The following is a 13789-nucleotide window of genomic DNA, read 5'->3' as shown; positions in this document are numbered from 1 at the left end:
TCCAATTTATTACAGCAAAATAATTTTTATCTGCTGTACAGCTGTTATAACCTATAAGAGCCAATAAATTGGAGACAAATTATTCCCTGAAATTAGTCTTGGCACAAAGCCTTTGTCAGAACTCAAAAAAGTATACTAATTATTTTTGAATGAGATAAGCTGGTCAGAAAAATGTTACTTCTATGACAATCACTAGTTAACTGAAATGTACATAATTCTGCAGCATATAAACATTACAGATTTTTATTCATAATTACCAGTTTGTACACTAAACAGGGCTTCAACTCACAAATGTGCTTTAATTTTAAACTTTGGTGGTGTCAAAAACAACTTCAATATCAAGGTAGGAAAATTCCAACATTCAGAACACCCAATGCAAAAATATTCTATCCTGTCCACCTCCAATTAATTTCTTGTCCCAGATGTTATCTAACAAAAAGAAAGTAGTGATGTAAATATGATCTGCAGGCAAATGATATTCTTAAACATATAAAATAGTTACAATACACCGATGTTCCAAAAGCTACTGTATAATGTAGCTTCAACATAAGCAGCATTTTTTCACTTTGATCTCACAAATAATGCTAATAAGGAAACTAAAAAGTACAAAAAGGGATTTCAAAAACATTGTTTAACATAATGTCCCATTGCCTTGGGGGACAGTACCTCATGCATAGACCTTGAGACTCTGTTATACACAAATATAAAATTAACTGATTCCCAAAAACCACACTTTACAAGTATCTACAATGAGAACATTTATAATATTGAAAAAGATTATGTTTCAAACTATAACCGGAATGGCAATTATTAACAGTAGGGAAGAAAACAACACCGTGACCATCATAGGCCATGGCTAGATCTGAATCTGTAGTATGCCCTTCCTTGTATAGACAGTTTTATACCCTTCCTTGAGGGTATGTCATCAGCACTAGGTCATGGGAGGCACAGCATGGCCAGATTTAGAAATTAAAGAATGCACAGAAGTTCAACATAAATGGGTTTCCCAGTACCATGAGAGTCATGCTACAATGACATGATAAATATGGAAAATGATAATTTACTAGGAAAAGAAGTGCAACCAAATTGGGACCTTCTACTACATCTATTTAAAATAGTAGATTAGTTTCAGGTCCTATATGCAAACCTCTTGTAACAGTTTACTATAAAATTAGACATTCATACTTGCTAGGCTTGAAAATAATATCTTCTATTGATTAAATACTGTAGTTATGCATAAACTATTAGAATAAAGTATGAGTCTTACTGACACATTAGGTCACTTAAATAAACTAGGCAGAATATAATCTACAGTCTTGGATCGCTAATTATTTTTTGGCTCTTAGAACTTTGTTCTCCAGTGGCACAATTCTGTCAGTGTATATATGCAAAGAACATTAATGTTTATTTCAACTTGATACAAGGAATGAAAAGTCCATTGCCGACCTGCTCCTAGCTTTTGAAGATGAGAATAAATCCCTTTCCATAATGTTAAAAATGCCTAGCAAAGGCCAACTGAACAAAAGATAAAGGCAACCTCTTTACTTTTGTGAAGAGTAACCCTTGCCTCTAAATAATTCCCTGAAGTCAGTTCTGCATCACATGCAACAAGCATGCTATTCCATTAAAATAGAGAGTGCTCATCATATGACAGGCTCCAGTCATCCAGCAGAAATTTCATATCATGTTGAACAGCAAAGTGCTATTTGTTGTACTTTGCCCAAGTCTGTGAGGAGTTGTTTTATACAATGCTTCAGTTGAGGAAGTCTTGCTAATGGTTCTGGTGGTTCCAGCTCTCCAGTATAATCCAACCAACTCTCTAAAACTGTAAGAAAAGAGAAGGTACAATAATCACAAAGGCCTAAGTCACTGGTGGCTAAATTTGATTTGTATTAGCTACAAAGAGTTTCAGCAGAATAGTGTAATATTCTGGAATCAATATTTTCAGTGTTTTTTAATGAAACATATTAACTATCAAGCAATTTAAAACAGCATCCCAAATATAGGCATACAGTAGTGATCTGTGGTAGTCTGTGCCCAAATCAAAACATATGCTTTGGTTGTTTTGGTCTGAGCACAGAACAAATGGGGGTGGGGGGAATTGGTCTATGCATAGTACTGGGTAGAGTGGGGAGCCAAGATAAATGGTGGCTGAGGGGAGAAGTTGAGAGCAAGGAAAGTCACTGGGAAAGCTGGTGGGGTAAGCAAACCATTTGGTTATGCTGGGTTAGGGGCCAATGATAAGTGAGAGGAGGTGACGCCCTACGTGCCCAACAGGATTTTGCTTAAAACCTGGAATGACAAAACAGTTTGGCAGAACTTTGAGAACATGTTTTGTTCCAGGTTTAAAACATTTTTCTCATTTCATGCACACCCCTAATATGTACTATGATTACTGTTATTCTTTTCATCAAAAATCTGAAAGCTAGGGAGGAGCCACCAGAGAAATTTGCAAATGATATCAATGTATTCACGATGATGAAAACTGAAGGAGACTGAGGAGGTGCATATGAAACTCAAGTCATTTGATGGAATTTGAACTAACAGTGGCTATCCAGAAAATACATCCTGGAGTTATGGTGTAATAGTTCAATGAAAATATGTAAACCCAGCTCATGAAAAACTATGTAATGAAGTACAGAAAAGGACAATCAAAATGACATTAGGAGCATCTTCTGGTTTTGTTTTTTAATTTCGAGGGAAAAGAGTGAGAACATGAAAATTTTATATTATTATGCTAGTGCAAAAAATACAGATAAAGAATCTTAATTCCCAGGGTTACCCAATGAAAAGAGATTAACAATAGATTCAGGGCAATATACAGACAGCCCCACTGTCTATAGAATTCATTACCATAAAATGTAGCAATGGCCATTTGGGTTTAAAAAAAAAAAATAGAAGCAGCAATAATGGCTATTCAGAATCTTCCTGATCCAAAATATTCTAGTATCCCCGAATACTTCATGTTGGGAAGCAAGAAGTACCTGCCTTAAAGCCCTGCTTCTTGGTTCTCCAGCTATAGCTAGGTAAATGGAGGCATTTACTTTTCCAAATTTTGAAAGCAGATCACTGATATTTATTGGCACATAGTTTTCAAACTATAGTATTTGGAAACTGCATAAATTTACAGTAACTTTATTTAGAGTATTTTTACAGATACATCAAATATCTGTTTAGTAGAAGCACCATCATCAATCAATCAATCAATCAATCAATCAGAAAAACCAAATGAGGAATCACAGGAAAATATACACACCAAGTATATAAGCATCTATCAGGGGCCACTACAGAATCCAGGTCAGGTCACTGCCACATATCTTTAGAATAGAGACTGGTGTAGTGGTTTAAGATACCAGTCTAGAAACCAGGAGACTGAGACTGCCTTAGGAACAAAACTGCCTTTGGAACAAAGGAGTCAAGAATGATTTGCATACACATGCATGTGCGCGCACATGCACACATGCACACACGAGGTTGCAACTCATGATAAAGCACATAAGCATCAGTATAATGATTTCAGCAATTCTACAATTTGTAAAGAGTACCTATTAAACTTGAAATCTGTATGTGGGCCAAGAAGCAAGAGTTAGAACCAGTCATGGAACAACCGATTGGCTCAAAATAGGGAAAGGAGTACGACAAGGCTGCATACTGTCACCCTGCTTATTTAACTTATATGCAGAGTACATCATGAGAAATGCCAGGCTGGAAGAATCACAAGCTGGAATTAAGATTGCAGGGAGAAACATCAACAACCTCAGATATGCAGATGATACCACCCTAATGGCAGAAAGTGAAGAACTAAAGAGCCTCTTGATGAGGGTGAAAGAGGAGAGTGCAAAAGCTGGCTTGAAACTCAACATTAAAAAAACTAAGAGCATGGCATCTGGACCCATTAATTCCTGGCAAATAGAAGGGGTAGAAATGGAAGCAGTAACAGACGTCATTTATTTGGGCTCCAAGATCACCACAGACAGAGACTGCAGCCATGAAATTAAAAGACGCTTGCTCCTTGGGAGGAAAACTATGGCAAACCTAGCAGCATATTAAAAAGCAGAGACATCACCTTGCCGACAAAGATCTGCATAATCAAAGCTATGGTTTTTCCGGTAGTAATGTATGGCTGTGAGAGCTGGACCATAAAGGCTGAGCGCTGAAGAATTGATGCCTTTGAACTGTGGTGCTGGAGAAGACTCTTAAGAGTCCCCTGGACTGCTAGGAGGTCAAATCAGTCAATCCTAAAGGAAATCAACCCTGACTGCTCATTGGAAGGATTGACAATGAAGCTCAAGCTCAGATACTTTGGTCACCTAATGCAAAGAGAGGACTCTGTCAAAGACCCTGATGCTGGGAAAGATTGAAGGCAAAAGGAGAAGGGGACGGCAGAGGATGAGATGGTTAGATAGCATCACTGAAGCAATGAGCATGAAACTGAGCAAACTCAGAGAGGCACTGAAGGACAGGAAGGCCTGGCGCGATATGGTTGATGGGGTCATGAAGAGTCGGACACGACTTAATGACTGAACAACAACCACCTATTAAACTTAAGGCTTAAATCTTCCTTGAAGCACTACAAATTCAGTTTACATCAGAATAATAAAACAGACATCTGTATTTCAGAGAAGTTTGGTTGCTATAATATATAAGCAACTTTCTTCAGTATTGATCATCCCTCTTTTAGCTACAATAGTTATAGAGATATTGCAGTATAGAACACTGCAGTTAAATATAAAGAAATACTATAAATGACAGAAGTCTACCTGGAATCAGCTATGTTTTAGCAAATTTTAAGCTGATCCACCTAAGAGGACTTGCTGAAGCAGCTTTTGGTATCAGCCTGCATATTAATAGTTTCAACCAACCTACTGTAATGTTTGAAAGACACCCCACTATAACCGATGAGGAATTTCACACAATGTGTCTATGGACACAGGAGACTAATGATGAACTCCGGACAGGTAATCAGAAAGACATAAGCAAAAACAATGGCCCTTTCAGGAGGGTTTTAAACTCAGTTTATCAACCTGTTGATTATGAACCTGCAATAGACAGGTTTAGTGTAAGAAACAGAACACAAGAAAATTTATTGAACAGATCTTACAAACTGCTAACATAGAAGGAAAAAGCCATTACCATCTAGTTCCTTTTCAATTAAATCCATCCTATGAGTAACTTCATCTTGCAGGGACTCAACATGGGTTAAAAGGTTAAGCTGCCACTGCAGCTGGGAATTCATAATTCCATCCTTGTCTTTTTCAAGCAATTTTACTTCAGTATCTTCTTCTGATGTGATTTTTTCTCTTACCTAGAAAAATGCACAAGTTAATTCTTATAAACACTGAACAATTTTAAACAAAAATTGTTCAAGTGACTACATTATATGCAATTTCTGATATTTTTGGTTCAGAAGATGAAGTGATAGTGGATCCATGTGTATGAAGTACAAATGAATAAAAAATATCACTGAATCCCTAAGTCAGATAGAACACGTTTTTAGTTACAAACCAGTTTTTGAATTAATTCTAAAATAATATGTTTATACAAATAATTTATATTCGTATAAAGTATTATCATATATTGAGACCGTTTCAATTAATAGCTGGATTTTATATTTTCAAAAATGAGGGAATCAAGCACTATTTATTTTTCCACTCAACAACCTTAGAAGACACATTTTGATATAACCTGAAACCATCTCAGCACCTTTCTCATCTACATGTTCCATTTTAGAACCAAACGTATGTCTCACCTACCTTTCACTTTTTGCTTTATTACCATTTTTCCTATTTTGTGACTCTAAAGTTCTCAAAATATTGCCGTATCTCAGATATAAAAAGTTTAACATATTATAGGTAAGTTATACACATTATATACATATAAGTATTTTATTTTTTATATTTGTGATTGGAATTGTTTTTAATTTAAGATTGTTTGCTGCCCAGAGTCACTTGTTGAGATGGATGGCCATATCAATTGAATGAAGGAACAAACAAACAATTACATGTGTGAGTTATACTAATTCTTCAGCTTTCCTAACAATGAATTTATGAACTTTAGTTCCTGCAAAACTAAATTCCTGCAAGGGAATTTTACTTGAATCATTCTATTTGATTTGCTAGAGCTGACTAGCAATATATTTTTCATTTTCACTTCCATTATCTATCTATCTATCTATCTATCTATCTATCTATCTATCTATCTATCTATCTATCTATCAATCATCCACCCACCCAATATTCCCTTGCTGCATGAAACCAACCAATGTACTCATCATCACAATCTAAAACTGAATTTTCACAACATAGGGATTCTGGGGCACAAAGGGACACTGTCCACTTGTAGCTTTAAAAACTAGAAAGAGTCCAGTATAACATACCTTAGAGTAGTTATGTTTTGACTCATTTTCCAACTTGCATATTTCTCTATCCAGTTCCCATCCTAATCTCTCCACTACAGTATCATCTCCATTTTCTCTTATCCTATTAACACCATCATCTATGTCCGAATTTCTGGTTTCTACAACAAGTCTCTGTTCTATAGCAGGATAGTAAGCTCGAGGTTTTTGGTAACAGTGCTCACTAGTGATATAAGATTCCTCTACAGAAGGAATGGTTGGAGGTTTCTCAACTGTTCCATTAAAAGTTCTATAACTTGTGGTCTCCTCTTTGCAACTATTTTCTTCAATGTGAATGAGTCTAGTGGTATGAGATTTTTCTTCTATTTTGAGATGCTTCCAAGGCTGACACCAAAGTTTCAGGTCTGGATGTTCCTTGCTTCTGTTGAAGAGAAATAAATGGAAATTACACTGAAAACTTTTACTAGAGTTTAGCTTATACCTTTTATCCTCTAAACCAGTTTTATTTGAAATCCTGGAAACTAGCCAACATGAATCTTCTATTATGTATTCCAAGTCAGATTTCAGAGAAGTCATGATAGTGTTACCACTTAGTATGTGCATATTTGAAATGTCTTATTATTTATCAGCACAATTAAGTTAAACACTGTAAGTAAAACAAGTAAAAATATCACCTGACATAAATGAACCTATCTGAATTTAATGTTAACTCTTAAAACATTTAGGAATAGGAATGACACTTCTAAATTTTATTACTATTAGTTCTTTAGTGACTCCATTGATGAGATGTTCAATAAAAGGAGATTCCTAAAAATCATACAATATTTAGAACACTGTAAAATGGAAGACTAGTCCTCACAATGGCTTCAAAGACCAGTCATGTACAAGTTCAAGCAGGTGTTCCAGTTACTTCCAAACTATGTGCCATGCAACACTCCTCAAAGACTCCTATAAATGGTAGTTGTGCACACACAAAGGAAGTTATCCCATGAATTTCTGAGAGAGTCACTGCTTTAAGCATGCTTTCCTGGAACACATTATTTGCAACAGCCCTTCGATTACTGGTGACTCCTATAGTTATTTCACATAAATATAGCATGCAGAAATGTCGCAGATGAAGTTTTATTTGGCAGTGGTAAAGGGGGGGGCAGGCGGGGGGGAAAGTAGATATATTAAAGTGCAGGTAACCCTAATATCTTTCTATTTCTTATCAGTGTTGCCTGATATCTTACAAAATCAAAATATTAACCATCCTAAAGTATGGTTAATCATAACTATAGCTATGATTCCACCTATGGCCTGAAGCTAGCTTGTTCCAGCTAACTATGGTTAAGAGTTTGGGTGCAGATGGTACACTATTCTACTGATATACTAAATGAAAACAAAAAGCTTCCAAAGTCAAGCTGCACCATAAGAGGGGAAGTGCTGTAAAAATGATTTAGTATTATCCTGAACTAGCCTGTTAAACATACCAGTATCTGAATAATAGAATATATGATAGCTTTATGAAATTCAATTGTATTTAATTCTTCAAAAGGTATCACTATAATTTAAGCAAATACATTCAAAATATAGCTTACTGCAAAATGCTCATCTTCAACTGAAGTCCATGTAGCACTTCTATCACTTTTTGCACATCGCCAAGAAGTTGGTGTGTAGCTACTATTTTTTTAGCATTTTGATGGGAATAATTTTCTTCCAGAAATGCTAAACCATGCATGTGGCCATTGCATAACCATTCCTTCTCATACCAGTACTTCAAACTGGATCGTTTACCTAAAGCAATAACAGGGAACTATATTAAAAATAAAAGTAAGTATACACTTACTATTAGCTGAATTCTAATCTGCACTATTTTCACTTTTAAAACAAACAGCAAAAATTTGGTATATTGATTTGGTATAGAAATTTAATCTCCAAATCTGAAAAACCAGTCAATAATAATAAAAAATTATTATTGTGCTTTCCTTAACTAAAGTAGTTTTGAACTCACCGTTTTACTAATTTTTAAGCCTTAAGAGATTATTACTGAAATGCAGTATCTCCACACAAGTCCAAAAACTTATTAAAAAGAACCAAATTACACAAATGAGTCAAAAACATTATACTTGTTTCTTTATTTATTGAGGAAAATGTGTGGAGAACAGATCACGTTTTAGGTCACATTTATGTAGAAATACTGGAAATTCAAACATGTTCACAAATGTTTAAGCACCATTGTATCTTTGAAAGGCTTGGAGCCCCAAAAATATAATCATTTATATATTTACCTGTGAGAAACTAATACTGAAAATCATAGAATTTCTTTCTGAACAAATACGTACAAAAGTTCTTTCTTCATTTTTCAACTTGAAACTTGACTACTTCACCATGCAGGATCCAGCATGCAAACAAGAATAGAAAGCTACTCCCACCAATATGCACAGAGCCTCCCAGCACTCCCAACTTTTTTTTTCTCACCACAAACAAAGCAGTAAAGGCTAGGTGCTACCATAGGATGACTCCATTTGGCAACAGCACTTTCCTCCTTGCCAGGACTACAGTGGGAGAACTGTACTCTCCAGCTGCCTACATTCAATTTTTACTAAGGAAATAAGATATATTCATCCTTTTAAACTAAGGAAAAGAAAAAATTTAATTATATGTAGACTCAAAATCAGTAAACTTCACAAATCATTAAATATATTATCAATATATTCACTATACTGGCTATTATAGTAAGTTACAGTAAGTTAAATAATTTGCTATCAAAGACTTGAAAAATCTGAATTCAATGAATCTGAATTCAAGTAATCACTAAGTTGTAAATTAAGGTATGCTGACAAATTAGCAAAAAGCAGAATAATAACAAAATAGTACTTCAAAAAGGCATAAAATAATATAATTATTACATACTATTAGAAGACTCTGCAACCTTAGAAATCTTTGTACCTGGAGGATCTTGACAAATATAACACGTATATTTCTCAGGTACATTTTCTTCTAATAAACCCATACAAACTCCATGCTGCCAACAGAGACATTCTTCACACTGTTAAATATTAGACAGAATTAGACCAAATAGATAAGCAGAACTTACACAAAGTAATCTTCTAAATATATTTAAGTTTTAAAGTTTATAAGATGATTTATTGGTGCTTGTTTTTAAATGTAAACTGAATAAATGAAAATATCACAACTGTTATAGAATAAGTTCATTACATTTTAAAGTTAAAAATATAAATTCTATATTTAAATATTAAGAATGTTAATCAGAAAAATGACCACAAAAATCTTTCAGTTCTCTCTTTATAAAAATTGGAATCTGAAGTATAAATTTGGGTCATGTCAATGTGACTCAACACCTCTTTGAAGTAAAAATACATACATAAATTCCTTTACTAGATCATCTGATATAGCAAACTGCTCATTATTTCTGAACCTAGAAAATGTATTTCCTGTTTCATAAGCTATATTCTAAGTGTTTAAGACTATTTCTGACTCTGTTGTATTCTATAATATGGAGGCAGCTCAAGGTATGGTCATTTTCTCAATAATCCTCCAAAGTCCTAGCCTTCACTTATTGTGCCCCTTCCACCCAGACTTCTGTTCTTGGTGCATCCAGACCATGCTCCATCTTAATGTTACCATCTCTGAAGTAACAACAGATACATTTCGGTTCTAGGCAGTGAAAGGCTTGATGCTTCTCCACCTCAGGGGAAAATCTGAATTGGAAAATAAATCTCAAGCCTGTAAATGATTACTGTTTTAAGTCTTCCCAATTAGTTATCCAGGACAGAGTTGGAATAACCTTATGATGATTCCTATTTGCATTACTTTGGGGACTGGCAATTTCTTTATTACACTTCCATCTTACACAATGTACCTGAATCATAAAGTCATTTTCTTCCTCTACTTCACAAACGCAGCGAACGATTTCAAAGTCATTATCATCATCTTCAAGATCCTCATCAGGATTGGTTGTTACATCAATATCTCTACTGCAGTCATCATCACTCCAAAACAAACTTTCTGCAGATGATTCGCTTAAGGTATCATCTTCTGTGTGCAAACATTTGAAATTGAATGAATCCAGCAGACTGTGAATGGCTTAAAAATGATTTCCTGCCACTCAACAGATATTAACAATATTTTCATAAATTTTAATTTGCACATATGTGCAGCGCTGATGAATTGATAATTAGCAACTGTAAGACAGTGGTGCACAGCATAATCACAGATAAAGAATGATTCATTTCAGCAAAAGAATCCAACATAAAAATGTATTTATTTATTTAGTGGATTTATATGGCCGCCCATCTCACATACAGGACTCTAAATGGCTAACAGTATTAAAAACATATACAAAAAAATATAAAATCCACAGCATAGATACTACACCTGATCTTAGACAAAAGGCTGAGAAAAGGGCTCTGCCCCACACCCAGGGCCCCAAGCTCAAGCACAGAACCATAACTTTGGAGCCTAATAGAAGGCCAACAGGGACATGGCCAATGTAACTGCAGAAGGAATCAAATTCCAGAGAGCAGGCACCATGACGGAAAAGGCTTTCCTAGGCCTGCCAGCAGACACTCCTTACCTGGGAGTGGGATCTGCAGCATGCCCTTCATGCTGGACCAGATCTGACAGGTAAAAACTGGGGAGAGACAGTCCCATAAGTAACCTGGCCCCAAGCCATAAAGAGATTTAAAGGTGACTACCAGCGCCTTGGATTGCACCCAGAAGGACACTGCCAGCCAATGCAACTTGTGGTGCAGTGGTGTCACATGTCCCCAAAAATAGACACCTCTAACTGCCCACATTGCTGCATTCTGCACCAGCCGCACCTTCTGAATAATCTTCAAGGGTAGCCCCATGTACAGCACATTGCAGTATTCCAATCTAGAGGTTCTAGGGCATACCCACATGCTTACCCTCATGTCTGGAAGAGAGGAATAACAGTAGGAAGGAGGAGGAGGAGGAGCCCTAGTTTTTCCTGAGTAATCTTGCACAAGAGTGTAAACTACTTTACAATGTAGTTTTTTACTTAGGTAATATCTGAATATTTATCTGCTGACATTATCATGGCATATTTTAACTGGAATCCCATTAATCCCCATGCACTGCAGTAGATTTAGGGATTTTATGCAGAGCCTAGCTCTTGTACTTCATGAACAGAAATGAGAATTCATAACTAGTTTGGAATACAAAGACAGCATGGGAGAAAGTGATTTTCAGCTTATTCCACAGTGTTTTTTGGGTATAACATGAGTTTGCGTAAAACAAAAGTACATGCTTTTGCAGTATAATATGGGTTTGTTCTCAGTGCACTAAACTCCTAGCTCTCAAGGAATATCAGCTCCTTTGAAAACAAGGTAGCTGAGTCAAGATGCTTAAAACCACTGAGGTACAGTGGTACCTTGGGTCACGAACGCTTCTGTTCACGACCAATTCGGGTCACGAACAGCACCGTTCGCAAAATTTTGCTTCCGTCCGCGAACTCCGCATCGGGTGACAAACAGGATCCGCGGCCATTTTCCCTGCCGTGACACGTGGTCGTGGCTTCCTGTAGGGAGGGGGACGCTCCCTCCAAGCAATAACCGCCTCCCCACCCGCCTTCCTGTCCTCCACGCCAGAAGTCGCCTCGAGCAAGGTTAGCGTTCTCTCTTCGTACTGCACTGCACTGTATTTTGTTTCATATTTTTGTGGTTTTAAAAAAAAATACATATGGTTCAGAACAGATTAACCGTAATTACATTGAACCTTATGGGAAAATTTGATTCGGGATGCGACCAAAATCAGTTGGCGACCAAATTCGGAGGGGTCAGAACGGATTAACCGTATTTACATTGAACCTTATGGGAAAATTTGATTCGGGTCGCGACCAGAGTTGCAGAACGAATTAAGTTTGTGACCCGAGGTACCACTGTATATAGGTGATACCTTCCAGGACGTGATAGTTCACCCCAATGATGATAGTTCCCTTGCTCTCAGTACAAATGAGAGATTTGGAGGAGCACATCATTTCAAAGATGAGAGAGGTATTCTTGCACTCAGTCCTCAGATGATGAATTCCCATTCTCTTGTACTGATGTTATTTCTCTTAGGGAGGTTGCAGGGCTTTTGACTGTGGGTTATTAAATCATTGGAATTATAAGAGGTGAGTTTGTGACAGGTGTACATATTGGTGATATGCCTGCCAGGTGTGAAGGCTGCAGATGCCATGAACCATCTAGATAAACTGCCTGAGGGAAAAGCAGTAGTCATGATCCAATGTTGGCTCCAGTGATGTTGAAAAACATAGCTAGCTAGTTCTGGGAGCCAAATTTAAGCTGCTAGATAGCAAACTGAAGTCCAGGACTGTCAAGAAAATGTTCTTAAAATTCTCCCTGTGCAAGCTAGGCAGGCAGAGCTCAAGATTTTCAATGGATGAAATGGTGGTGCCAGGAGGAATTATTATAATTGTTAGGCAACAGAGAACTTTTCTGGAACAAGCTAAAAAGGTAAAATGTGAAATTAATTAACAAAAGATGTGGTGATGGCTATTAACTTGGGTAGCTTTAAAGGGGGACTGAATAAATTCATGGACAAGTGTCCATGTCTATGTCATGAAAACTCACTGTTTACTTTGGGTTGAAGGCAGCATACCTCCAAACATGAACTGCAAAGGAACAATGGTAGAAAGGGCATGTCTCCATCTCCCGTTTGTGAACACTGAAAAGCACCAGTTAGCCATTGTGAGAAACAAATTGCTGGGCTAAGATGGGCCTTGGCCTGAGGCTGTAGAACTATTCTTATGCTCTTAATTTAAATTTTGCAAGCAGTGCCTCTTGCTTGAATAGACAGGATCTAAATTTTCAGTCTAGATTTGCAGAGGAGTTTTGTCAGAAAGATTTAAAATTCCTTCTGAAAATTCCTTCTGAAATTAGATGATTTTTTTTCTTGCTTTGGTGGAGGGTCAAAAACATAAATTCTGTGAAGCTTAAGGACCAATATTGTACTGCCCAAATTCACTCTCAAATCCTCAAACTATCACCCCCAAAATTTGGCTCTGGTAATGCCATGTCACTGGCCATATTTTTGGATACAGGTAGTCCCTGGGTTAAGAACGCCCAGTTTACAGATGACCCACAGTTTAAGAACAGAGCCTATTGTAGCAAAGTTCAAGTTAAATACACTATGATTCAAGTTAATTATACAATACTACTTATACAGTATTATACAATAATACTGTTCCAGCTTACATACAAATTTGACTTAAGGACAGACCTTGGGAATGGAACTCATTCTTAATCTGGGGACTACCTGTACTTTTTTCCTTAAGTGCTGCCTTCAAGCATAAGAAATCTGCATATGCCTGATTTAAATCATTCAAAATTATGCAAAATAGAAAGAACTACAAACAAATGGTATATCTTGGATATCTGAGATGATATACTAATCTGCAATTCAAAT

General features: G+C 36.4%; 1 protein-coding gene across 8 annotated transcripts in view; it reads right to left on the bottom strand.

Moving 5' to 3' along the window:
* Positions 1–229: 229 nt before the first annotated feature.
* PHF20 (PHD finger protein 20) overlaps positions 230–13789 on the bottom strand; it is a 46495-nt gene continuing 32935 nt past the window's right edge. For 5 of the 8 annotated variants that reach the window (XM_088128504.1, XM_007428255.3, XM_088128508.1 and 2 more), the window contains 6 exons: positions 10221–10396; positions 9251–9386; positions 7936–8131; positions 6377–6776; positions 5134–5305; positions 230–1825 (listed from right to left, as the gene is read on the bottom strand). In XM_088128504.1, coding sequence (XP_087984630.1) covers positions 1683–1825; positions 5134–5305; positions 6377–6776; positions 7936–8131; positions 9251–9386; positions 10221–10396 — 1223 coding nt within the window. In that variant the 3' untranslated portion in view covers positions 230–1682. The remainder of the gene's footprint in view (positions 1826–5133; positions 5306–6376; positions 6777–7935; positions 8132–9250; positions 9387–10220; positions 10397–13789) is intronic. The other 3 variants (XM_088128507.1, XM_007428256.3, XM_088128506.1) reach the window with 2 other exon arrangements.

This window comes from Python bivittatus, unplaced genomic scaffold (genome assembly GCF_059951505.1).
Source record: "Python bivittatus isolate LINGU-HERP-01145 unplaced genomic scaffold, Pbiv_v1 ctg000700_np1212, whole genome shotgun sequence".
Classification (NCBI taxonomy): Eukaryota; Metazoa; Chordata; class Lepidosauria; order Squamata; family Pythonidae; genus Python; species Python bivittatus.
Note: the sequence above shows the minus strand (reverse complement) of the source record. Positions and strands in the feature narration are given on the sequence as shown.